Source organism: Pectinophora gossypiella, chromosome 11 (assembly GCF_024362695.1).
Source record: "Pectinophora gossypiella chromosome 11, ilPecGoss1.1, whole genome shotgun sequence".
Classification (NCBI taxonomy): Eukaryota; Metazoa; Arthropoda; class Insecta; order Lepidoptera; family Gelechiidae; genus Pectinophora; species Pectinophora gossypiella.
In genome coordinates, this window is record NC_065414.1 from 1,080,461 (window position 1) to 1,106,039 (window position 25,579).

The 25,579-nt window shown below is 41.3% G+C and overlaps 4 protein-coding genes and 1 non-coding gene across 5 annotated transcripts in view; 3 read left to right on the forward strand and 2 right to left on the reverse strand.

Annotated features, from left to right (window-relative positions):
* On the reverse strand, positions 1–25,553 carry LOC126370672 (neither inactivation nor afterpotential protein G). The gene is made up of 11 exons (XM_050015662.1): positions 25,392–25,553; positions 24,928–25,130; positions 24,007–24,231; positions 22,400–22,612; positions 21,516–21,679; positions 17,300–17,460; positions 5,587–5,708; positions 4,680–4,863; positions 4,008–4,155; positions 3,520–3,696; positions 1–160 (listed from the first exon to the last, which is right to left on the reverse strand). The coding sequence occupies exons 1-11, from the start codon at positions 25,516–25,518 to the stop codon at positions 25–27; spliced, it is 1,860 nt and encodes a 619-aa protein (XP_049871619.1). The 5' UTR covers positions 25,519–25,553; the 3' UTR covers positions 1–24.
* On the reverse strand, positions 2,779–2,983 carry LOC126371048 (small nucleolar RNA U3). Its single transcript, XR_007566942.1, has one exon. It is a non-coding gene; the product is annotated as a small nucleolar RNA U3 (small nucleolar RNA).
* LOC126370727 (uncharacterized) lies at positions 9,212–10,313 on the forward strand. The gene has a single exon (XM_050015754.1). The coding sequence runs from the start codon at positions 9,244–9,246 to the stop codon at positions 10,126–10,128; it is 885 nt and encodes a 294-aa protein (XP_049871711.1). The 5' UTR covers positions 9,212–9,243; the 3' UTR covers positions 10,129–10,313.
* On the forward strand, positions 12,936–16,211 carry LOC126370664 (uncharacterized). The gene has a single exon (XM_050015639.1). It carries the CDS (start codon positions 13,641–13,643, stop codon positions 16,020–16,022), a length of 2,382 nt encoding a protein of 793 aa, XP_049871596.1. The 5' UTR covers positions 12,936–13,640; the 3' UTR covers positions 16,023–16,211.
* Positions 17,339–25,579, forward strand: part of LOC126370736 (uncharacterized) — a 303,349-nt gene continuing 295,108 nt past the window's right edge. The window contains exons 1-2 of the mRNA XM_050015768.1: positions 17,339–17,469; positions 25,192–25,286. The gene's annotated coding sequence lies outside the window, so the exon portion shown is untranslated. The remainder of the gene's footprint in view (positions 17,470–25,191; positions 25,287–25,579) is intronic.

Genomic DNA, 25,579 nt, shown 5'->3' on the forward strand with positions numbered 1-25,579 from the left:
TCCTCAACAAATATATTTATTAGTCTAGTGAATATTGGCATGTTTTATGAGGTCGGCCGCTCGCTCTGCCATGGCAATCAGCACAGAATTAGGATACAGTGATAGAGGAGACGGCAGCACACTTGCATCCATAATACGAACACGCGATACCGATTTTACTCTGAAAAGAAAAATAATTGATAAAGGGACTTGTGTTTGGACTTCGTACTAGTGTTGCCTATTTTTTTTTGTTTTGGTTTATCCCGAAGGGTAAGGCAAAGGGAACTATGCCCATACAGCCATGTCTTACGTATTTTTTTTCTTGATGATTAATGAAATGATGAAAGGTGATGAATGATGAAACCTAAGCCCCACCCTCGCAGTAGACTCCTACTCCGAACCCCAAACGAGTTAACTCCAAAGTCCGCATAAACTTTCGAGTTATGAAGCGGCTTCTTGGCACGAAGCGAAAATAGGTAGATACACTTTGTTTATTGAATACTCCGATATAATAACACTTCGACGGGGAAGAAGCAAATACTCCTATCTTACATTTTTAGGCAAATCGACTTTTTGATGTAGTTCGTTGCGAAATTTAATTTTACGTTGGCTGGCAAGATCTCCGTTGTATATTTCCTACTTTTAGGGTGATTTTCGATGAATAGAAATAGCTCTTAAAATAAAGATTTTATATGTTGCAATATTTTTTATAAAAATATCTCCTTTCTACAGAAATAAATAACTCCTATCTCATGTTTTAATCGATAATAGCTCCTATCTTCAGAATCAAGCATGAGTCTTTTTGTTTAATGGAAGATGATGGAGGTCGATGGATGATGATGGGCAATGGGCATGGCACGAAATGTGTCTTTGTTTCAAAAATAAGAGATGATGGACCCAAGATCTAATTTTTGGGGTGATTCGATCACTGACACTTTTCAATATTAAATTATTTTTTTCCTACGCTCGAAAACGGGCGAAAAAAAATATTATATTATCAAATTTGTAGACAATTTAATGTTCTTTAAATTAATATAAAGTTATTTTCTCTAGGACACATCGTTTTTGAGATATCAGCGAAAAACTCAAAATTGGTATCTCTGACCTACACCCATTCCGCAACACAAAACATTTTTTTAAAGACAGTTATTAATAAAAATTGTTTGAAAAGTTAATTATTTGATATTGGATAACTGGGTTATTTATAATTATCTTTTTGTCAAAAAAAATCCCACAGTTTTAATTTTGGAGAGGAATTTAGAATAAAAAGTGAGAAGCAAATCGAACGACCAATACCATACAAAAATATCGATATTTTATATTTTTGTATGGTTTGGTAAACATTAAGTTACGGAAATGACACCATGTAAACGTGGGAATTTTTACTATGTTAACTCCATAAATAAGGACACATTCAGGAATGTGTTCCGGAACACATTCCTGAAGAAAAATCATAGGATTCCTCCCACATACTCTACAACCCCTTTATTGACCGGGCTATTGATAATAATTTTAATAAGTACCTACTTGTTGATCTCAGTTGATTATTGACTTAATAATAAATATATAATTCGTACTATATTGATATTTTTTTTAAATGTCAATTAAAAAAAACGAAGGTGCCTACTTTATCATGATCAATAAATAATTTGTTAAACCTTGTTTAAGATCAAAGTTTATTTTCATTAAAAATGCTAAGCGTAGCACTTTCTTTAAAAAAGCTGTCGTTTCAGTATTTTTTTAAAAAATACGATTATTTGTTATTATATTGCATGCTTTATAATAGTTTACAGTTAAATATTTACTAGTTCAATGTTGCGGCATTGCTTTATAATATCTCCTAACTTGAACATAATTTGAAATTCATTCAAAGCAATACATCCTATCTTACAAAACAATGTATAATTTACGTTAGTTTTATAGTTATTGTTTTTTTTAATTATTAATAGGTTTTTGAAGCTACAGTGAATAGTTTACAAAGAGAAATAGTCAAACAATAGGAATTTGAAGGATTAATTGCAAGTGGAAAAACCGTCTAACGTCAAAACTTTCGACCCAACACAGAAACCAATAGGCTCTAACTTACATTAACTTTAATTCCTCTATATATAGTATATTAATATTAGTTTAAAAAAATGTCTCTTGAAATAACAAAACTACCTTCAGAACATGACGTCGCGCTATAATTATTAACAAAAAAGTTATTCAGTTTTTTCCTCCTCCTGTAAAGTTAGGTCTGTGTAAGATAGGAGTATTTGCTTCTTCCCCGTCGACTTGCGAATGTCTTCCAACTAACTTAATGCGATCATTAACCACAAAACACTACTTCGTATTAATTATTTAGATTATTCAATGAAGAAAGCAACTGTCCCGTTCCCGCCAAAAAGCCCTAGTGTTGCCCGATAATCCCTAAATAATTTAAATATCGATTAAATCGGTATTAAAAATTCTACTATTATATTATCGATTATACTACTTCGTACTCTGGATTGGAAGCGGATATAAATTGTGTAGTAGGTATTTTGTTTTATAATTTTTATATCTGTCTTGTGCCAAAAATAATAATTCGAATTAGGCGTATTGTGTAGTGTAACGTTGGAATGAATGAATAACGAATTCCATTTCGTATTTTAGTGACCTGAGTGATCGAGCGAGGTGACAAAGTCACGGTGATTTACCAATGTGATTTTCTTGTTGTTGGAACTGGAACGACAGTCTCAGTATTAACAATATAACGGTTTTCCCCACTTCCAGTGAGTGCCATGATCGCTCAACAGTTTGTAATAAAAGTTTAAAAAAACTGCTCAGATAGCGACAACGCCCCACTCTCCCCCACTCGCATAGGGAAGCGAACGATCATCGATGGCTGGTGGTAAGCTACCACCGCCAGTCTCACGCTCAGGGCGCCGCGCCACATCTCATCAACGCAGCTTGTGGAATCTCACATAGTGTGAATCTCGTTTGAAGAGCTTACTATAGAAATGATCCTATGAAGTAAGGTCTTATTGGAACTCGGGCGCACCTCGACCCTGATTAAACGTCGAACAAATCTTAACACCGCGATGTAGAAAATGTAGCAGACGGAACAGCGACATCTAGCGACAATTAGAGGGAATTAAAATGTTCATGGCCGCTTCGACTTGTGAACGACTGTATTACGCAATGGTATAAACTATTATTATTATGATAACCACCGCGATAGTTATTTAAACACATTTTATCTGTTATAAGCAAAGTTTTTTATTGCGCAGACTGCTGTTGGCGTTGTCCGACCCCATTGGGCTATTTTAAATCTTATTTAGTTCAATGGCCACCTTTTGTCGTTGGTATATTTGGCTGTTTTCTTTTAAAAAAATAAAAGATAATTTGTCATTTTACAGGGTTTTCAAATTCATATTTAATGCTCCAAATTTAAATTTAGAATTCGTGATTTGTAGAATAAATTTCGGAAATGTTACGTGTTACAAAAACTGCTAAAAGTTACAAAATAGGATTACAGGTCTTGCGGTACTCCACGAAAGATAAAAACATCAGAATTACCTGAGTTGATCATCAACGACGCTGCCACCAGCGCAGGTCCCGGCTGCGTGATGACCAGTCACCGCCACTTCTCTCACCAGGCACTCCAAGTACTCGTCAGGCGGACTCTTAGGTTTACTTGATTTCTCTTTGGGTTTCACCTCCCTGAGAGGTCGGTCGAGGTGCAGTTGTTTGAGTCTGAGAAAAATATTAATTTAAGAATAAAAAATAGAATTAATGTAATAATAATTGTATCTTATTCTCATCAGTTGGGCTCTTAGGTTAATTTGGTTTTTCTTTGGGTTTCGCTTCCCTGAGAGGTCTATCGGGAATAGTCGGGATGCAGTTGTTTAAGTCTGAGAAAGGTGGATAGACCCGGAACCGTTGTCTCTCATATATTATTAATTATTTGGAAAACTTACTGTTGAGGCCTTAAATACTTAATTTATAGGTGAATAAATATTGCGAAACTTAACTTTCCTAGATTAAATACGAAAATCTAATCTTACTTCCTCTTTCGCTTCGGCTGTATACCAGTCTGATCCACCTTAGTGTAGTTCCAGAGCGAGAGGCACCGTTCAGGTCGTGGCCAGTGGATCCTGGCTCCGATGTCTTTGAAGGGCTGCGTGGCTACCATCAGTTCAGCTCGACGCATTGCTGGAATAATAGGTACGTCATCATCATCATCATTATCATCAGCCGGAAATCGTCCACTGCTTTTTTTAATAGGCTTGCGTTTGACCGCAAATCCACCTGATGTTATGTGACGATGTGGTCTAATATGTGTCTATTCACTCTAGCCTTGAAGACTCCCAGATTATAACGAGTGGGAAAAACATACGACGGCAGAAAGTTCCACTTCTTTGCTGTTCACATCAAGGGAAGAGGCAAAATGTTTAGCCCGGATTGCTGGACACAGGCCCCCAAGGCTCGCCACAATGACCGATCTTCTGCTGCCCGCATCCAGCGTTTTCCCGCGACCATCAGAACTTCAATAGGTACGTAGCTTGCAGATATTCAGAATTTCATAATTTAACTTTGACCTACGAAACTACCTAATTTTATGTGTTGATTTGATTTGACAGATAGAGAAGCCATTTTTGATAATTCCGTCAATGAAATATGGACTTTATATTATTATGATTTGATAAAAGTGTAGAATTATGTAAATATATCCATACCTCTCACCATACATTTAACATCCGAGTAGTGATGCAAGTAGTTAGGGTCCACCACTGGCGGTATAGAGGTACTGGAATCTCTCAGAGTGACAGTCCCTCTGCTACGAGGCTGCAGGCAGGTGGCTAGGAACATGAACCCTTCTTTGCTGGTGTCGTTGTGGAATGGAAACGTGTCGCGGAATACCTGATGACGGGAATGTTAAGGTAGACTGAGAGACTACATAACGTTTATTTATTTTACCAACATTTATCATTAATTTAGGAGCCACACTCCTGTCAATGTAGCATTTTCATGCAATTTTTTCAGACGAAAAAAAAGAGTGAGATGGAGAAAAAAGGCCTCCGTGGTCCAGTGGTTGAGCGTTGTCCTCACGATCCGGAGGTCCCGGGTTCGAATCCCGGTGGGGACAAATCACAAAAATCACTTTGTGATCCCTAGTTTGGTTAGGACATTACAGGCTGATCACCTGATTGTCCCAAAAGTAAAAAGTTCCATGCTTCGGAAGACACGTTAACCCGTTGGTCCCGGTTAATACTTACTGATGTAAGTCGTTACGTGAGTCATGTCAGGGGCCTATGGCGGCTCAGTAATAGCCCTGACGCCAGTGTTGATGGGGTTGGTAATTCACTTCACAATTCTCACGATAGAAAAAGAAGAGAAAAATAGGCAGTAGTTTCCTTCTTGCCTTCCCCTCCTCAGGTATCTGTCTGACGCGAATGGGATAGCGTCCAAAGTAAGCAAGCAAGCAAGCAAGTAGCGTCTATTGCAAAGCCGTATTAGGACTCTTGTCCTCCGCCTCTGAATAGTGCTGACAATTACTGTTACCCTCTGTCAGGTTACAGGCTGATGCTATATTATGTTTTATGTTTAGTTTATTCAAGTTTTAGTGTAAAATTTAAGGCATACCTGCGGGTGATAGTTGGACAAATCTCTGAGTAACCTCTCACTGGCTGTTCCCATCGAGAAGAGCATGAGAGCTGATGTGTCCTGGAACTCCACTCCTGCCACGGGCGGGAACGAGAACAAACCTGTTTACAAATGGTATTGTTATTGGGAATCGAAATCTACTTAATAATTTAAACTTAAATCCAAAAATATCTTTATATTCAGTAGGTAACATAGTTACACTTTGAATCGTCATTATTAACATAACGAACGCCTCACCCGGCTAAAAGGACTGCAGCGGCAACGTGTATCGCCGGGGAAAAGAAGCTGCACGAAAATCCTCGGCATAGGGCCCTAGACATTCATTAAAAAACTATTACATAATTTAGAAATTTGGCTGCCTAATATTAGTACCCAACAAAGGGTAAACCGCCGCGCAGAAAGCGGTGTACACCTATCGACACCCTGAGCTGCTTACAACCATGTTGCTGCCTTGCCGTCCTGTAGCGTCAGCTAGATAGGCGCCATAGATCCCCATAACCCTGAATCCCGATCCGCTAACATCTCAAACCAGTATGATTTTTTCCTTAATCTGCAATAGTCCTACGCGAACCTGGTTGTTTGGGTGTACTTCCATAATAAAGAAAGAAAGAAAGAAAGAAACATTTATTACTTCCGGACACCACAGACACAGACAGACAGGTACATTACATTTAACACAGGACAGAAACCACACGGAAATCAATAAGTACACAAACAAAAAAAAATAGCAAAACAAAAAGAAAAACAAACCAAATACATAAAAACAATAATAATAAAACAAAGTAATATAAATGCAATGCACTGACGGCCCGATCATCTGCGGTGGAGTCCGGAATAAAAGGACCTTGCTCAGCATAAGTCGCGGCGTGAGCCACGATGCTGGTATTCTGCGGGCCCTGCCGAGTGAGGCCACGGACATCGCGGTATATATGTACATAGATACATACTACTTAAACTTACTTACATATAATTATTTAATACACACAGGGATAATCGCCGATTGGTATATCATCTTCTTTAGATTAAAATCTTTTAAGGGGTCTCTGCGTGTTGCCTTCGACCCCTCCCACGCCTTCAAAAAGTCCGGGATTCCATACGCCCAAGATGTGAAAAATAAAAACATTTTCCATTCTTTTCTTTATTCTATAAAAAGAGATATAAATAGCACCTAATAAAACGTTTATTTCGGAGAAACCACGAGAAACATATAGGTACAATTATGTTCACGCCAACGTGAACGCACCATAATACTGAAAAACGGCAACACCGATGAAGTTCCGGTCCCGGTCCCGGTCTTCTTTCAATTCGCTCTCTCTCTACGATCTATCTCCGCGTCACGCACTTAACGACCAACTAACTAATATAACAATGTAACTATCGCGTACGCGCACAACACAAAATGTAATTACTTACCATCAACAAGACAATAAACAATCCCCCTCAAGACGAAGCTTTCATTGAAGTGATTCCATCCACCATCAAGCAACAAACAATAAACCCACGCCGGAGCTATTGCAGCGCCGACATTTTGGCGACCGTGAAAAAATTCAAGAATCTGCAGCCTGGGATTCCACGAGGACGCTCCCCGGCCAATCAAAGCTAAGTTTCCAATCCTTTTGTCCTAATCTATCCACTCGTTGTAACCTCTAACCTGTGCAATTCGCAGTTACAACTCTGGAAGGCAATAAGCGCGTAAGGTCAACGAACTATACCTATCCCCGACCGCGTGCTCCATTTTGGTATTTTACCAGTTTTTGCGCTTCTAGCTATTTTAAAGTGGACTATCTAATTAGAAAACAATACTACAGTGCTATATCGACTAATCTAAAAGCATTTTACTAACCAAAACAAGTGAATGTTCAACAATTTTTGCCCGTTAGTGTGGTTTGACATTTAGGTAAATTTCGTTCTAACATTTTTCCATTTTTCAACTAATAATTCTATCTACAATTCTACAATACACTACTATAATTATCTTTCTATAAGGATTTAAGCTGTTTTTATTGCAAAAGCACGCCTTTTCATAACATTTTTTGCACTTGCACGAGTTACAGTTTCATTAACGTAATTTTGGGTTTTGTGTGTTTATTTTTGTTTGCGCCCCCTCCCGAGTGTAGGCCTTTGCACTGCCTTGTTTTGCACGTTATATACCCCGCCTCGGGCCGACTATTCCAGCGCAAGAGGTGCCCGTGCCCATTCTTGTGGCCTGTGCCCGCCAGCGAGCCCCGTGCCTCCGCCTGCGTGTCACGCGGCCTCCGCTCGCGTCGTGCCGGCCTCGACGCTTCACGTCGCACGCGCCGTGCCTCTCCATCTTCGCTGACGCTGACTACGTGCTGGTAACTGCTACACTTAGAGAAAGGAGGAGCTCAAGTAAGATCTTTCCATTATTACTGTGCTCGCCAGTTTTATTTGAACATTGTGCTGCATTTAAATTCTATAATCTACAAAGATGAATGACATAAAAACCTTGAAAGTCAAACGAGGTACTATCCGGTCTCGTCTCACCAAATTCAAAAATTATTTACAATTAATAAGTGCAGTACCTATCCTCACCGATGTTCAAGTAAACGAGCTCAAACTAAAGGCAGACAAAATTAAATCACTTTCAATTGACTTTGATTCGCTGCAAGATCAGATAGAAATACTTGATGTTGACAATCTAGCCGCTGAGGTTGATGAGAGGGACACTACTGAGTCAGAGTTCACTCAGTCTATAGCTTGTGCACTTACAATTTTAGAAAAGCATTCTAAACAATATTTTCATGATGCAAATAGTAATAGTGCCCCAGACCAGAGTCAGTCTCCTCATGAATCTCAGACCATACCCGCGTTCAAGTTACCAATAATAGAAATTTCCAAGTTTGATGGAAACTACTCCAAGTGGCTCGAATTTAGAGACACTTACAAATCTCTCATCCATGAGAACGATCGCTTGCTGCCTATACACAAATTTCACTATTTAAACTCCTACCTTGTGGGAGAAGCAGCTCGCATAACTGCCAATTTAGAAGTCTCCACAGACAACTATATTAAAGCATGGGAGCTTCTAGTAGGGAGATATGACAATAAATGCTTCCTAATAAACAACCATCTTAATTCTTTATTTAATATTGAGTCTATACAACGTGTCACTGAAAACAATCTGCGGTCAATTATAGATCATGTCAATAAGGATCTCCGCGCTCTGTCTAGCTTGGGACAACCCACCGAACAATGGGATACGCTCATCATTCATATGATATCTATGAAGTTGGATAGTCAAACAAGTTTCCGTTGGGAAGAATATAAAAATTCTCTAAGTGACATGCCATCTCTTCAACAATTTAATAAATTTTTACAAAACCGTGCAGATGTGCTGGCTAATTATAACCAAAACAAAAATGAACCATTTAAAAGGCCCACATCCAATTCAAATAATAATTTTAAATCAAATTTTAACAATAATTATAAACAAGAGCGTTCTCAAACCAAGTCTTTTTCTTGTACAACTCAAGGCCAACGTGAACGCACCATAATACTGAAAAACGGCAACACTGCGTGGCGTGCCGCCGCCTGCGGCCCGCGCCGCTGGCGCCGCGCATGGCCGACCTGCCCGCGCAGCGCGTCACACCTGCACCGGCCTTCCAAACCATAGGCATGGACTACGCGGGTCCATTTACAATACTCAACAAGAAGGGGCGCGGCGCTCGCACTACAAAATGCTACCTTTGTTTGTTCATTTGTTTCCGCTACAAATGCGTACATTTGGAGGCAGTTAGCGATCTCTCCATGGAGGCATTCATTCTATCTTTTAGGCGCTTTATATCGCGGCGAGGTAAGCCACTGGAAGTGTTTTCTGATAACGGCAGGAATTTCGTAGCCGCCGCCAAAGAAATCAATAAATTCATTAATGATAACGTGAACAATCTGTCCGATTTTGCAGCGAATGAAGGTATCAAATTCAATTTCCATCCTGCCTATGCTCCTCATTTCTCTGGGTTAGCGGAAGCTGGCATTAAGTCAGCTAAGCATCATATTAAACGCGTATTGGGGCTCGCTAACTTAACCTTCGAAGAGTTGACTACGCTATTCGCGCAGGTTGAGGCTACAATGAACAGCCGTCCCCTCTATCCTCTATCTTCCTCCCCTCAAGATTTCCTTCCTCTCACCCCAGGTCACTTCTTGATTGGCCGGCCGATGACGTCACTACCATCACCTGCAATACCCGAAGACACGTCGCGCACCATACAATCACGGTACAAGAGGTTGGAAATGCTACGTCAGTCATTCTGGAGAAGATGGCAGCACGATTATATCGCTGAGCTCCAACAAAGGACAAAATGGAAAGAAAATCATAACAATTTGAAAATCGGAGATCTCGTTATCATCCAAGAAGACAACGTGCCCCCGCTGTGCTGGCGTCTCGGACGAATCAAGCAACTATACCCCGGTGCAGACGGCATAGCTCGTGTGGCGGACATCAATACAACGAGAGGCTGCGTGCGACGAGCCCTTACGCGCCTCTGCCCGCTGCTCCCATAACCGGGCCCCGAGTATGTTCACGCCAACGTGAACGCACCATAATACTGAAAAACGGCAACACCGATGAAGTTCCGGTCCCGGTCCCGGTCTTCTTTCAATTCGCTCTCTCTCTACGATCTATCTCCGCGTCACGCACTTAACGACCAACTAACTAATATAACAATGTAACTATCGCGTACGCGCACAACACAAAATGTAATTACTTACCATCAACAAGACAATAAACAATCCCCCTCAAGACGAAGCTTTCATTGAAGTGATTCCATCCACCATCAAGCAACAAACAATAAACCCACGCCGGAGCTATTGCAGCGCCGACACAACGCACCATAATACTGAAAAACGGCAACACCGATGAAGTTCCGGTCCTGTCACGGTCGCCAAAATGTCGGCGCTGCAATAGCTCCGGCGTGGGTTTATTGTTTGTTGCTTGATGGTGGATGGAATCACTTCAATGAAAGCTTCGTCTTGAGGGGGATTGTTTATTGTCTTGTTGATGGTAAGTAATTACATTTTGTGTTGTGCGCGTACGCGATAGTTACATTGTTATATTAGTTAGTTGGTCGTTAAGTGCGTGACGCGGAGATAGATCGTAGAGAGAGAGCGAATTGAAAGAAGACCGGGACCGGGACCGGAACTTCATCGGTGTTGCCGTTTTTCAGTATTATGGTGCGTTCACGTTGGCGTGAACATACGTTGATGAGAGGGACACTACTGAGTCAGAGTTCACTCAGTCTATAGCTTGTGCACTTACAATTTTAGAAAAGCATTCTAAACAATATTTTCATGATGCAAATAGTAATAGTGCCCCAGACCAGAGTCAGTCTCCTCATGAATCTCAGACCATACCCGCGTTCAAGTTACCAATAATAGAAATTTCCAAGTTTGATGGAAACTACTCCAAGTGGCTCGAATTTAGAGACACTTACAAATCTCTCATCCATGAGAACGATCGCTTGCTGCCTATACACAAATTTCACTATTTAAACTCCTACCTTGTGGGAGAAGCAGCTCGCATAACTGCCAATTTAGAAGTCTCCACAGACAACTATATTAAAGCATGGGAGCTTCTAGTAGGGAGATATGACAATAAATGCTTCCTAATAAACAACCATCTTAATTCTTTATTTAATATTGAGTCTATACAACGTGTCACTGAAAACAATCTGCGGTCAATTATAGATCATGTCAATAAGGATCTCCGCGCTCTGTCTAGCTTGGGACAACCCACCGAACAATGGGATACGCTCATCATTCATATGATATCTATGAAGTTGGATAGTCAAACAAGTTTCCGTTGGGAAGAATATAAAAATTCTCTAAGTGACATGCCATCTCTTCAACAATTTAATAAATTTTTACAAAACCGTGCAGATGTGCTGGCTAATTATAACCAAAACAAAAATGAACCATTTAAAAGGCCCACATCCAATTCAAATAATAATTTTAAATCAAATTTTAACAATAATTATAAACAAGAGCGTTCTCAAACCAAGTCTTTTTCTTGTACAACTCAAGTGGCTAATTCTACCACAAACAGCAATGACATCAGAATCAAATGGGTTTGTAATTTCTGTAGTGGGGATCATAGTATCTACACATGTCCATCCTTCTTGGCTAAATCTCCAGAACAGCGATATTCTGAAGCTAAAAAACGCAATCTTTGTCCTAATTGTCTCAAGAAAGGTCACAGACTTCCTCAATGTAAGAGCGGCCCATGTCGCGAGTGCAACAAACGCCATAACTCTCTCCTGCACTCGGTTTCTTCACAGCCTGCTTCGTCAACTGTCTCGGCTCAGCCGGCGATCTCCAGCGACGTTGACACTATGGATGTTGCTGTCAACTTTTCAGCTCAGCCTGTCAGCCACGTTATGCTGTCCACGGCGCTCATCAAGGTACACAATCCATCCAATAATCGAGTTGAAACAGTGCGATGTCTTCTTGACAGTGGTAGTCAATCTACATTTATGACAAAGTCCCTTCAGGATAAATTGGGTCTTCATTGCCTACCAACAAATCCTATCAAGGTGATGGGTATAGGAAATACTCCATGCAACATTGTATCAGAAAGATGTATTGTACGTTTACAATCTCTTCATACCAACTATACGGCTACTCTGACATGCAATGTATTATCCAAGCTTACTGGGAACATACCCAAGTCTTCAATTGATCTTAAACACTTTAATCTGCCCCCTAAAATTCTATTAGCAGATCCACAATTCTGTCAGTCTCTTCCCATTGATTTGTTAATAGGTGCAGATCTTTTCTGGGACATTATAGGCCGAGAACAAAAATCACTTGGTCCTAACTTACCAATTTTGAGAAGTTCACAGCTTGGCTGGCTCGTATCCGGTCCTATCCTCCTTGGCTGTGCTCCACCTGAAAATCTACAGTGTAATTTTAGTACTAATCTGTCTGACGATCTCGATAGTAAAATGTCTAAATTCTGGGAGCTAGAAGAGCTGCCTAAACGCCCGCTTCTTAATGAGAGTGAGAAAGAGTGTGAACGGCACTTTCTATCCAATCTTACTCGAGCAGAGGACGGCCGTTTCTGCGTGCGATTGCCCTTGAAAGATACGCCAGACAGTCTCGGCGATTCCTATCACCTCGCTAGAAAACGATTTCTATCACTGGAGAAACGATTCCGTAAAAATCCACAACTAAAACAATCTTATGTCGACTTCATTACAGAGTACAAAGCTTTGGGGCACTGTTCCGAGTCTCCAGTACAGCGGCCGGAACCTAGTTACTTCCTGTGCCACCATGCTGTGCTCCGCGAGCAGAGCGAGTCCACTAAGCTAAGAGTGGTCTTCAATGGTTCAGCTCCTACTACGACAGGCGTTTCTCTTAACGATATACAACTTATAGGCCCACAGGTACAAGACTCCTTATTTGCTATCCTCTTGAGATTTCGCCATCATAAATTCGTCTTGGCGGGCGACATAGACAAGTTCTTTCGCCAGGTCCTAGTACATGAGGACGATCGAAATCTCCAACTCATATTGTGGAGAGAGAATGAGGACCAGCCTATTAGGACACTTAGGCTCAATACCGTCACCTACGGGTTTGCTAGTGCGAGTTACCTGAGCACTAAGTGTTTGTGGCAACTGGGCGAGCAATGCACAGACCACACTATAAAAGAAATTGTGCAGAAAGATTTATATTGCGACGATCTTCTAACAGGCGCTGATTCGAAGGCGGACCTGCTCTATATACTCAATAATACTACCGCAGTACTGAAATCTGGTTGCTTTAACCTACGTAAATTTCGTTCAAATGCACCGGACATCTTTCCAGCTTCAAATGTCAACCTACAAGAAAAGTTAAGCTTGAGCGACGCTTCTAGTGCTCTCGGCCTAGGTTGGGATCCTGAAACTGACGATATTCACTTCACTATTGAGCCTCCTTGCTCTAGTAGCAATGTTATCACTAAACGACATATATTATCTACATCTTTCAGAATTTTCGATCCGTTAGGGCTCCTCTCACCTTGCACCGTCCAGCCTAAAATGCTAATGCAGCAGCTGTGGCGGCGTGGACTGGACTGGGACGAACCCGTCCCACATGACCTGCAAAAAGAATGGCACAAGATCAGTTCTAGCCTCCCATCCCTATCGAACATGACCATACCACGCAGAGTCCTATGCGACGATCCAATCCAGATTGAGCTTCATTCATTCTGTGACGCCTCCATGCTTGCCTATGGCGCGTGTGTTTATCAGCGATCCACGGATAAACAGGGTAATATCACAGTCAATCTACTATGCGCTAAGTCCCGAGTGGCGCCAACTAAACCGCCGCTCACTATACCTAAACTGGAACTACTAGGTGCACTGCTCTCTGCTAATCTCACAAAAACAGTACTGGAGTCTCTACGATGCCCTATCTCCTCTTGTACACACTGGACAGATTCTACTGTGGTACTGGCATGGCTCCACAGCAGCCCGAGCAAGTTAAAACCCTTCGTCGCAAATAAAACTGTAGAAATACTAGAACATACTAACTTGTCTTCGTGGCAACACGTACCTACCTCCAGCAATCCGGCTGACTTCATCTCACGTGGTGTCTCCGCTGAGAAGCTACCTAATCTCAGCATGTGGTGGTCTGGTCCCTCCTTCCTCGCGCTCGATCAATCCCTGTGGCCGGTACCTGCAACAAAAAACAATATTAACCACTTACCTGAGATGAAAATCCTATCCACGACGTCAGCCGATAATCCCGTACTCACGGACGATTCTACTCCAATCTCCACTCTTCCTGCGACGACAGCAGACGATCCCGTACTTACGGACGACTCCCATTCGATCTCCAATTATCCTGAAACAAATACAATAAAAAGTACAATAAAAAACAATAATAACTATGACTACAATCACTTACCTTCGATGAACATCTCGTTACCGACGCAAGTCGACGATCCTTTCGTGTCGTTTATAAACTTCTCTCGTTTCAGCAAGCTAAAGCGTACTTACGCCTACGTTCTCAGGTTCGTGCACAATCTTAAGCACCCATCTTCAAAAATTAAAGGACCTCTGAACGTCGAGGAGCTGCAGAAGTCGTTTTCTATTCTTCTCAGGCACGCACAAATGCAATCCTTTCCTAAGGAATATTCTGCTCTATCTAATCAGCAATCTATAAGTTCTAAAAACAATCTTCTATCCCTCACGCCTTTTTTAGATAAAGAGGGAGTCATGCGAGTGGGTGGTAGGCTCGATTCTTCTCTTTACAGCTTTACTAAAAAGCATCCTGCCATCCTAGACTCCAATCACCATCTCACTAAATTAATCTTCCAGTTCGAGCACCTCCGCCTGCTGCACGCCGGGCCGGCCCTCATGCTGAGCACGGTCCGGGAGTACGTGTGGCCCACCAGTGGGCGTCGTCTAGCTCGCGCCGTGGCGCGCGCCTGCGTGGCGTGCCGCCGCCTGCGGCCCGCGCCGCTGGCGCCGCGCATGGCCGACCTGCCCGCGCAGCGCGTCACACCTGCACCGGCCTTCCAAACCATAGGCATGGACTACGCGGGTCCATTTACAATACTCAACAAGAAGGGGCGCGGCGCTCGCACTACAAAATGCTACCTTTGTTTGTTCATTTGTTTCCGCTACAAATGCGTACATTTGGAGGCAGTTAGCGATCTCTCCATGGAGGCATTCATTCTATCTTTTAGGCGCTTTATATCGCGGCGAGGTAAGCCACTGGAAGTGTTTTCTGATAACGGCAGGAATTTCGTAGCCGCCGCCAAAGAAATCAATAAATTCATTAATGATAACGTGAACAATCTGTCCGATTTTGCAGCGAATGAAGGTATCAAATTCAATTTCCATCCTGCCTATGCTCCTCATTTCTCTGGGTTAGCGGAAGCTGGCATTAAGTCAGCTAAGCATCATATTAAACGCGTATTGGGGCTCGCTAACTTAACCTTCGAAGAGTTGACTACGCTATTCGCGCAGGTTGAGGCTACAATGAACAGCCGTCCCCTCTATCCTCTATCTTCCTCCCCTCAAGATTTCCTTCCTCTCACCCCAGGTCACTTCTTGATTGGCCGGCCGATGACGTCACTACCATCACCTGCAATACCCGAAGACACGTCGCGCACCATACAATCACGGTACAAGAGGTTGGAAATGCTACGTCAGTCATTCTGGAGAAGATGGCAGCACGATTATATCGCTGAGCTCCAACAAAGGACAAAATGGAAAGAAAATCATAACAATTTGAAAATCGGAGATCTCGTTATCATCCAAGAAGACAACGTGCCCCCGCTGTGCTGGCGTCTCGGACGAATCAAGCAACTATACCCCGGTGCAGACGGCATAGCTCGTGTGGCGGACATCAATACAACGAGAGGCTGCGTGCGACGAGCCCTTACGCGCCTCTGCCCGCTGCTCCCATAACCGGGCCCCGAGTATGTTCACGCCAACGTGAACGCACCATAATACTGAAAAACGGCAACACCGATGAAGTTCCGGTCCCGGTCCCGGTCTTCTTTCAATTCGCTCTCTCTCTACGATCTATCTCCGCGTCACGCACTTAACGACCAACTAACTAATATAACAATGTAACTATCGCGTACGCGCACAACACAAAATGTAATTACTTACCATCAACAAGACAATAAACAATCCCCCTCAAGACGAAGCTTTCATTGAAGTGATTCCATCCACCATCAAGCAACAAACAATAAACCCACGCCGGAGCTATTGCAGCGCCGACAAATTACTTCTAGAATGAAACATCATTTTAATTTAAAATACAATAAATGTAAATAGCGCCGCAGTCCACCGAAAAAAGTCAGCGCACAGCTCCGATCATATATGCCAATAAAATGGCGTTCACCGATTATTTTCCCAGAGGGCAACACTAATTTTCAACCCTTGCCCATTATCGGCGAAACGCAGGTAGCTTGACAAAAAAAAGAACAATAAAGGTACTCGGACAGTGTGGTGGCAGTTATAATGCAATAAGTATTCGGAAAAAAGATAAAAGGAAGCTAAAAGTGGAGCCAGTGTGTGTAGTTGGTTAGTGCAAGGAGGTTGATGAGTACCTATAACCACTACGATTAGGTTAGTGTGCGCGATGTGTGTGAGTGATATTATAATATTATAATATAAGACTGCTCCCCTTTCCTGATGTACCAGTTTTTAGCTTCCTACCTTCAAAATTGCGAAAAGTCCCATATACAATTTTACACCCTCTTTGAAGGGGTTGGGGGCAGATATCTAAAAGAAAAATGATGCGCGAATTTTCCGTTAGTCAAAAATAGTACGCATACCAATTTTTAGTTTCCTACCTTGCAAATTGTGGAATGCTCCATACCATACTTCCACCCCCCCGTTTTAGGGAAGTGTGGGGGTTTAGAAAGAGACGATACGTAGCCTATATCACTCTCCATCCCTTCAACTATCTACACTTGATCTACACTTAAAAAATCGCGTCATTTCATCGCTCGGTTTTGCCGAAAGAGGAACAAACAAACAGACAGACACACTCATACATTTTCCCAGTTGGACTTGGACAAAGACAAGCAATATAATACAAGAACGAGCACAAGTCTACATATTAACATACTTAATTATCATGATTAATAATACATGAGCCAGAGTTATTGAAGTTGGTTGTCCACCTCACAACCCACACGATAGTAGCGTAAATTCCCCGACCTACCACTCACCGCGACTGTTCCACAGGTAGTCCCAGACGGTGGTGAAGCTGAACACCTTGGCGAGGGTGATGCTGATAGGCCTCCGGATGCTGACGTACACCGGGATGTTCATGTGGTCGTGTAGATTCCTGCCCACGTGTTTGTTGTCTGCAACTAGCCTTATGCGCAACCTGCGAACCGTAAGTAGTTACATAGTTCTTTTTTTTAACGTAACTTATACTGCCGTGTCACGCACAAGTCTGCTATCTTAAAATAGTCGAGTTACGAATAACCAGTGCAAAAGGGGTTTATATCCTATGGTTTACATAGTTCAGTAAAAACATTTTAAAATTTATTGATACTTTTGGAGATACAGAGGTTGACAAAGTCTGCTAACTTGATTTTTTTGCATGTGGGTCACGCCTAACTCATCTAACTAGAAGTTACAATAGATAGGCGTGACTACGACCAAGGTGATCCTAGCGATTCGCGACATTCTTTGTACTTGCAAACCCGGCGCCCAGGGAGGAAATACTTCCTGCATCTGAGAGAGAAGTCGAGGACCCAAAATGCTTTGAACCAGGCATAAAGGGGAAATATTTTTTGGTTTGAATAAGAATGGGAAACTTCTTTAGAACAGTGATACTACCTGGGACCGTTGGTCAAAGGATCGAGTTTTGCAAGAACCAGCAATGGAAGGATACTATAATGAGCTGGAAAACTGTTTATTGTGAGAAAGCAAACTCAAATGTGATAAGGATGATAAGGTCTTGTGACTTTTTCTTGTTGAATAAAGAATCGCAATAGATGTAACCCTGGATTTTCATAACTGAGCAAGCGATAACATCATCGCTATTAATATTATTTTTAGTTTTGATCATCAATTGCAGCATCACAATCGTAAATAGTTCATGAGCACAGGGTTATTTTGTTTATTGCTTTTGTTTCTAGATGATTCTAGTTCGCCGAATGCGATTTTTTGGAAAACATTTGTTGAACCTTTGCTGGGTTCGGCTTCTTCAAGGGTTCTAGGTATATTATACCCCCTTGGAAGCGGTTTTTGTGGTTTGTCGCGTAACGGATTCAGGTTTTGTGGACTGATGGTCTGTGTTGTCGATTTTTGTAATAATCTGTCAGATCGTCAATCTCTTTTACTCTCGAGAATTCAAGAGTTCGCTGTGCAACCGAGAACTGTATCAGCTGCCATGAGGGTGTACCTTGGTTCCAGGTGCAAGAGCTTTGTGTATTCTGCAGTCACAAGTGAGGACGAGTTGATTGATCACATCATGGCCACGAAGAGAACTATATTTTTCTTTTGTAAGGTATAATTGTCACAATTCAAAGCCAAGTTCTTGTGGTTGCAAGGGTTGTTCAGTTCAATACAGAGACAGAATGCTGATGCTGTATTGTGGACTTTTCAGCCTGCTTTGCCTTTATGCCACGAAGTACGGTATATCTGTTTACCTTTTCCTGAAAATACAAACTTTTCATTCAGTGAAACTGCCTTTCTCGAAAAATAATCCTTTACGATTGGTTTCCACATCCATAGTCTGTACATATGATCGTAAGCTAAAAGCTTTTTTGGCAGTACTTTCAATTTTAAGACCATCTTCTGAACATCTTCGGGATTGATATGTGGAATAAGTCCCATAGATGTTTAGAGGGCGATCTAAATAATGAAGGTACCTACTGTTGACGAGGTTTTTGCTGTGGATGTGCAGGAGGCTATTTGCATGCCCGGGCTAGCTGTGGTGATTGTTGTTTTCAAGAACGTTGGTTCTGTTTATTGAGACGTTTGTCTCAAGGGTGAAATAATATGATGCTGTGTTTTGAGGCATGATGACGAAGGATGCGGAGGAGGCCAGTTTTTATAGTTTTATTTTCTACTTTCTTCGAGGGTTGTCCCTCGCAATAGAAAACCAAATTCCTACTCTGAGGTACAAACTTCACAGGATCCATTCTTGTACATTCTTGTTAAGAGTGGAGATCCATTTTCAACAATGATCGTCTTGATTGACTCTTCTACGCTTGTGGCTGCAAAAAGAGCAGCGGGTGTATTTCGAGCCGGTGTAAACTTCCATCGTGTGTGGTACAGTTCGAGCTTGCATAGCAGACAAGTTTTCGGGAGAGGGGGAGTTATGCAGTCTAGCAGATTGTGTGGAGAAAGAGTAAATAAGTCGTGGGAAGGTACGACAATGCAGACTCTTGGACACGAAAACATTATTTTGTTTGCGACGAACTACTGGAAGGTGTTTCCAAGGGGGTGTGGTGTGCTGGCCTTGAGGATGGTTGAATTTAGTAAGGGTTTAACAGATGTTTTTAGTAAGGGGTAGTGCATGTGTGTCGATGATTTCAGAGTAATGAAAATTGTTAGGAGGAATTAATCGATCCGAAGGTTGTGCCTAAAAAATTTTTAAGCTATGGCGTTGTGATTGATGATTGCAAACATGCACTTTTTTTTCATTGTATATTTCACACAATATTTCTAAACATTAATTGTATTTTAGATTATTTTATTTAAAATCATAAAATTACATAATTCTGAGCTCCTGATTGCTGATTGATGCATGTGTACGAAGCATAAAAGTATGTCAGGGTAGAAAAAAGGAATTCCCAACTTGTACATTAATATTTCCAATTTTTCAGATATCAAAATTAAACTAAGTACTTAATATAAATATTTTCCTTGTATCCATTTCACTTACTCTACTCAACCCGGGCATCTCCAAAAAGCAGTCCTTATAGAAAGCTTATAACGCTCATCTCTTACAACTAATAATTAGCATAGATAGATTAAAGTTATAATGACAAACCGGCTGCATGTGCCAAACTCTGCTAACTTAATATAGCACAGACCGCGTGACCACATCTCTATGGAAGAGTGGTCATGCACAACTCTTAAACTCGATTTAAATAAAAACTATTATAATAAACAAAAAAATCAAAAGTGCCTGTTATTCAGAGTACTTTTTAGAATATTTTCTGATATTTTGATGACAGATATTTCACTTAATACGAACTATAAAGACGATTAACTGAAAAAAACTTTAAAGGCGATTTACTCAAAACAGCATTTTTTGAGATAGCAGAGATTCGTATGACACGGCAGTATAGTAGAATCGCCGTGTTTATGTTTCGTGTATGTGTTTGTTAATAAATGCTTACGGCAAATACAATACAATACAATACAAAAACTCTTTATTGCACTTAAATCACATAAAAAAATAGTATTATAATTAAATTTTGTATTACAACAGGCGGCCTTATTGCTAAGGTAGCAATCTCTAAATATTAAAGATCTTTATTTATTTATTAATTTATTAATGGATCACTTACAGCTATGCACATTAAAACATTTAGTTAGGACTTGATTAAACAAAGTAAAACAGTACTTATGTGTAAGCCAATTACAAGTGAACACAACTTTCATCTTAAAAAAAAGAAACAACATAGCTGGTCTTAAACTATTACAAACATTATTGTGGAGATTGACTGAGGCTGATATTCGCACACGGAAATGGCGGTGGATTGGTCATGTCCTTAGAAGACCTGTGGAACACCCGTCTCGACGAGCTCTGACCTAGTGTGCGCGTAGAAAACGCAAAGGCGAGGCTCGGTTGACCGAGAGTTGATAACTCGGCATGTCATGGGAGCAAGCTACAGAGGCTGTAAAAGGTCGCGAGGAGTGGAAATCTGTTATTCCAGTCCTACATCCCACCAGAGGATAAAAGGATTAGAAAAAGAAGAAGATATCGTGTGTGTAGTGGCCGGGAGCATAGGTAGTTGTCATTGCGCCTGTGAAGATATTTATAGCAATTACGATTTTTTGAGTAAAGTGAAGTTATCTAGGGACAGGGGTTTTCTTATGGTGACTTTGTCGCATTTGTCTCTGAGGGCATTAACTACTTTCCCAGACAAATGGGTACAAAATTTAAGACAACAGGCTCGAGAGTGCCTTGATGAGCGCGGACTTCGGGTCAAGGCGTCATTTGAGAGGATTATATTTGATGGTAGGTAACTACATAGATGATTTAAGAACATAATATTATCAATGTATTTTTTTGGCAGATTCAACCTTTGATCGAAGTATTACGCCTGCAGTGTCCTAGCCAAACAAACGACAGTCTCACAAAGTGATTTCGACAATGTCTCCATGGGGAATCGAACCGAGACCCCCAGATCGCAAGCCCAACTCTCTAACCAATAGACCGTGGAGGCTGTTCTGTTAATTATAAAAAACTTTTACCTGTTAACCAACTCTCTTGGGCCAATACCAGACAGCATCAAGAGCTGAGGAGTCTTTATGGAACCAGCTGATAATATAATCTCCTTATCAACGAATATATTGTTGAGGTCACGATGATTCTGGAGTACGTACACTGATGAAGCAGTCTTGTTTTCAAAACGTATCTGCAATGTGACGTGCTGTTGTATTCGAGACATTAATTAGTAGTAATTCGAGACGGTTTATGTCAAGAGCTGAAAATTATATCACAGTTTTTATCATTCTTTATTGATATTTCTTTAATTGAACCGTGGTAGCCCAGTTCAGAGAACGCTTGCCTCTCACTTTAAGGTCGCAGGTTCGAATCCAGCATAAGCCTAAGTATGAATTGAGAGAGAGAGAGAGAGAGAGAGAGAGAGAGAGAGAAAACGTTTATTCAAACAAACAGCACACAAAACAAAAACATAACATTGAAAATAACACTTATAGGCTATAAACATTTACACAAAAGGAAAAAAAAAATTCCAAAGTGTTGTGTGAGATAGTGTGCATTTATTTGAAAAGGTAAAACGACTCAGCATAATATGTTTGCCCCAAAGTTTGAAATTGATTGTCGTATTTAAAGAAATGATTGTCGAATTTGTTTTCGAATTCATGTTTGGTTCATAAATGATTATCACGTGCTCAGCGGTGAAGGAAAACATCGTGAGGAAACCCACATTCCTAAAAAATGCATTTTCGGAGGTATGTCACCTAACCTGTATTGGGCTGGTTTCCCTTCGCGGGTTGCAATATCAGACAGGCAGTCGCTTCTGTAAAAAACCGGACCTGTCAAATCTCCAGGTTAGGTTACCCTGTTAAAACGGAGTGATGCTGAAGAGATGAAAAGGACCCTTTTTACTCACCGAAACCGCTTGAGTTTTCAACATAACGTGTAAATTCTTTCTATTTAACGCAGGCTTTAAATACGCGTCGAAGGCGACGTGTCTTACGCCATTTTTGATTGTTGCTGTCGCCTTCCTGAAGACAGTCTGCTTATCAGATAAAATTCTAGAAGCTTCTTTGAATACTTTTTGTAGTTCATTATTTTCCTCATCTTGTTTCAAGTTCATGACGGCCTGTAAAGATAAACAGTTGCCTGTGAAGAATTTTATAGCAATTACATTTTTTACAGTAAAATGAACACAATATCCACAGGGGTTTTTTGACGTGACTTATGGCAGGTTTGCTTTTGATGGTATTATACTTGACCGGACAAATGGGGAGCGCTGAAAGCTCTCAATAGGTAGAAAATTTAAGACCTCGGCCCAGGGTGTCGTACGAGAGCATTATATATGAAATAATTAATCGACCCTAGTGGGCCGATAGCGATATGACACAGCTAGAAAACCTCATACAAACTATGATCATAGTCCGGTGATTTTGATACTTACCGGACAGACCGCCAATTCACCGAAAACGGTGAAGGCTGGAAGGAGGAAAGGAGGCCTTTGCCTAGGCTCTTCCTCTATCGTGTGGGTTGTGAGGTGAATTACCTAACTCATCCACCCTGGTGTCAGGGTTATTATTATTGAGTATATTGAGTATATATTTATTATTGAGCCACCAAAGGCCCCTGACATGGCTCATGTAACGACTACTTACTTACATTATTATTATTATTATTTTTAAACTTTAGTTTATCTCCTCTTTCGGAGGGTATTATTATAAACTCACGCCTATTTCCCACCGGGGTAAGCAGAGACTGTAGAATTCCATTTGCTTCGATCCTGACACACTTCTCTTGCTTCCTCCACATTCATCAATCGCTTCATACACGCACGCCGGTTCAGAGACGCCGGACTTACTTACATCAGTAAGTAGTAACCGGGACCAACGGCTTAACTTGCCTTCCGGAGCACGGATCATCTTACTTCTTGGACAATCAGGTGATCAGCCTATAATGTCCTAACCAAACTAGGGATTACAAAGTGATTTTGTGATGTGTCCTCACCGGGATTCCGCCAACGCTAAGCCACTGGATCACCGAGGCTGAACAAGGCTAAACAAACATATGAACAGTCCATTTTGCCAGTGGGCCTGAGTGTCAGATTAGCGAAGACAGGCAGGGCATATAGTGTAACTCCGTGTAGGACCAATTTATGATCACAAAAGGCTTCATCATCATCAGCCCATTAACGTCCCCACTGCTGGGGCACGGGCCTTCCCTATGGATGGATAGGGAGATCGGGCCTTAAACCACCACGCGGGCCCAGTGCGGATTGGTGGTTATTAACGACTGCTAATGTAGCCGGGACCAACGGCTTAACGTGCCTTCCGAAGCATGGAGGAGCTCGAGATGAAAACTTTTTTTTGTGGTCACCCATCCTATGACCGGCCTTTGCGAAAGTTGCTTAACTTCAACAATCGCAGACCGAGCGCGTTTACCGCTGCGCCACTGAGCTCCTCAAAAGGCTTATAAATTGACATTTAAACATTGACATACAAAGATTTTTATTTTTTTCAAACTTACCTTTGCCCCAGGACAATATCCATCCAGAGAACAATGTTTAGTATCAAATTCACTCCTGACACTGCCAAACGCCTTCACGAAGTAAGGCCGCAAGTCTTTCAATGTCCATCCTTCGAATCCTCGTCTGACCCAGTTGTCGTAGTCTCGAGGAAGACCCAGACCGTGGAGCAGGAAGTTGATTTGACCGGAACCTCCCAGTCCTTTGCCTCGAGGTAGAATTTGTGTCTGGAAGTAGTAGTAGTAGTTTTTTACTATTAAAGCCTTCGTTACGGCAATGCAGGACGGAAGAGGCATGTCACAGGGACTGTAACCTGGAACCTGACAGAGGGCAGCAGTAACTATCAGTACTATTTAGAGGCGGAGGACAGGAGTCCTAGTACGGCTTTGATATAGACTACTCTGGGTGCCATCACACTCGCGTCAGACAGAGAACTGCGGGGAGAAAGGTAGGCAGGGAAACTACTGTCCTATATTTCCTTAAAAAAGTAGCACGAAGAATGCTACACCGAAAAGAGCGTAGCTCTTCAATTAATGGTGAGGAAAAAATATAATCTATTTATGCATATATCGGAATGATAAATTAATAGAATGGATTAGAAAAAAAGGTGGTTTTCAGTTTATTTCACCCTTAAATACTATAAAAACTATCATATGTTGTTTCCTAAGGCTTAATCTATCTCTGTACAAAATTTCATCAAAATCGTTTCAAATCAAAAATCAAAATCAGTTTTGGCGTGAAAGCGTAACAGACTGATAGAGTTCTTGTTAGTAGAGTGTTAAACTTACTTGAACAAAACTCTATAAGATACTTTATTAGGTAGGTATGTCTGTATGTGGCTGTCAATTGTTTTCTGGTGGTTTTCAGCTTTGCCAACCAAACTGTAAAATTTTGTCAGTATGACATTCTAAATCTAAACATACCTGATCCCAGAGTCCAAACGACGAGTACTTCTGTGGCGTGGTCCTGACAGACCAGTCATTTGGCCCGAGCTGAGCAGCAGTTGGAGTTAGCGGTATCTTGGTGAAATATCCCATGTGATCACCAGCTTCTAAGAGCAACACTTTGGTCCTTGGGTTCTCTGAAAGCCGCGCGGCTAGCACGCAACCCGCTGTCCCTGCGCCTACTATAAAGTTTATAGCAATTACTACGTTTGAAAGAATTTTAAAGTGAGTATATTGTTTCAGGCGTGGGTGTTACAGTACGCTGCGGCGGCGCTGCAACCCGCAGAGAGGAATAGTGTGTACTATAATGTAGCAGGTATCATCCCCTTGTTACACAAGTAAGTATATACTTATGTTTATTTATGCAGGCGCTTAAAAAGACCTATAAAATAAATATTTAAATAACATATTAATATTACCATGTACATAATTATAACACTCACCTATAACATAATCATATCTTTTATGAGGCTGGACTATAATACTAGTATAACCATTAGTATATTTCTGATACACCACATAAGACACAAACGCTATAATCACACCGAAAATATACGAATAAACAGTCATTCTTAACTGTTACTTAACTTCCTCCACAAACTATGGAAAACTGATATCCGTGTTACAAAGA

What these genes read in the sequence shown, in the direction of transcription:
- LOC126370672 (XM_050015662.1), bottom strand. Translation starts at nt 25,518, where the DNA reads ATGACTGTTTATTCGTATATTTTCGGTGTGATTATAGCGTTTGTGTCT. An exon ending in GATATTGTCCTGGGGCAAAG is followed by an intron (nt 22,613 to 24,006) that starts GTAAGTTTGAAA and finishes TTATCTTTACAG; the next exon opens with GCCGTCATGAACTTGAAACA. An exon ending in CTACCTGTGGAACAGTCGCG is followed by an intron (nt 5,709 to 17,299) that starts GTGAGTGGTAGG and finishes ATTTGTAAACAG; the next exon opens with GTTTGTTCTCGTTCCCGCCC.
- LOC126370727 (XM_050015754.1), top strand. Translation starts at nt 9,244, where the DNA reads ATGGACTACGCGGGTCCATTTACAATACTCAACAAGAAGGGGCGCGGC.
- LOC126370664 (XM_050015639.1), top strand. Translation starts at nt 13,641, where the DNA reads ATGCTAATGCAGCAGCTGTGGCGGCGTGGACTGGACTGGGACGAACCC.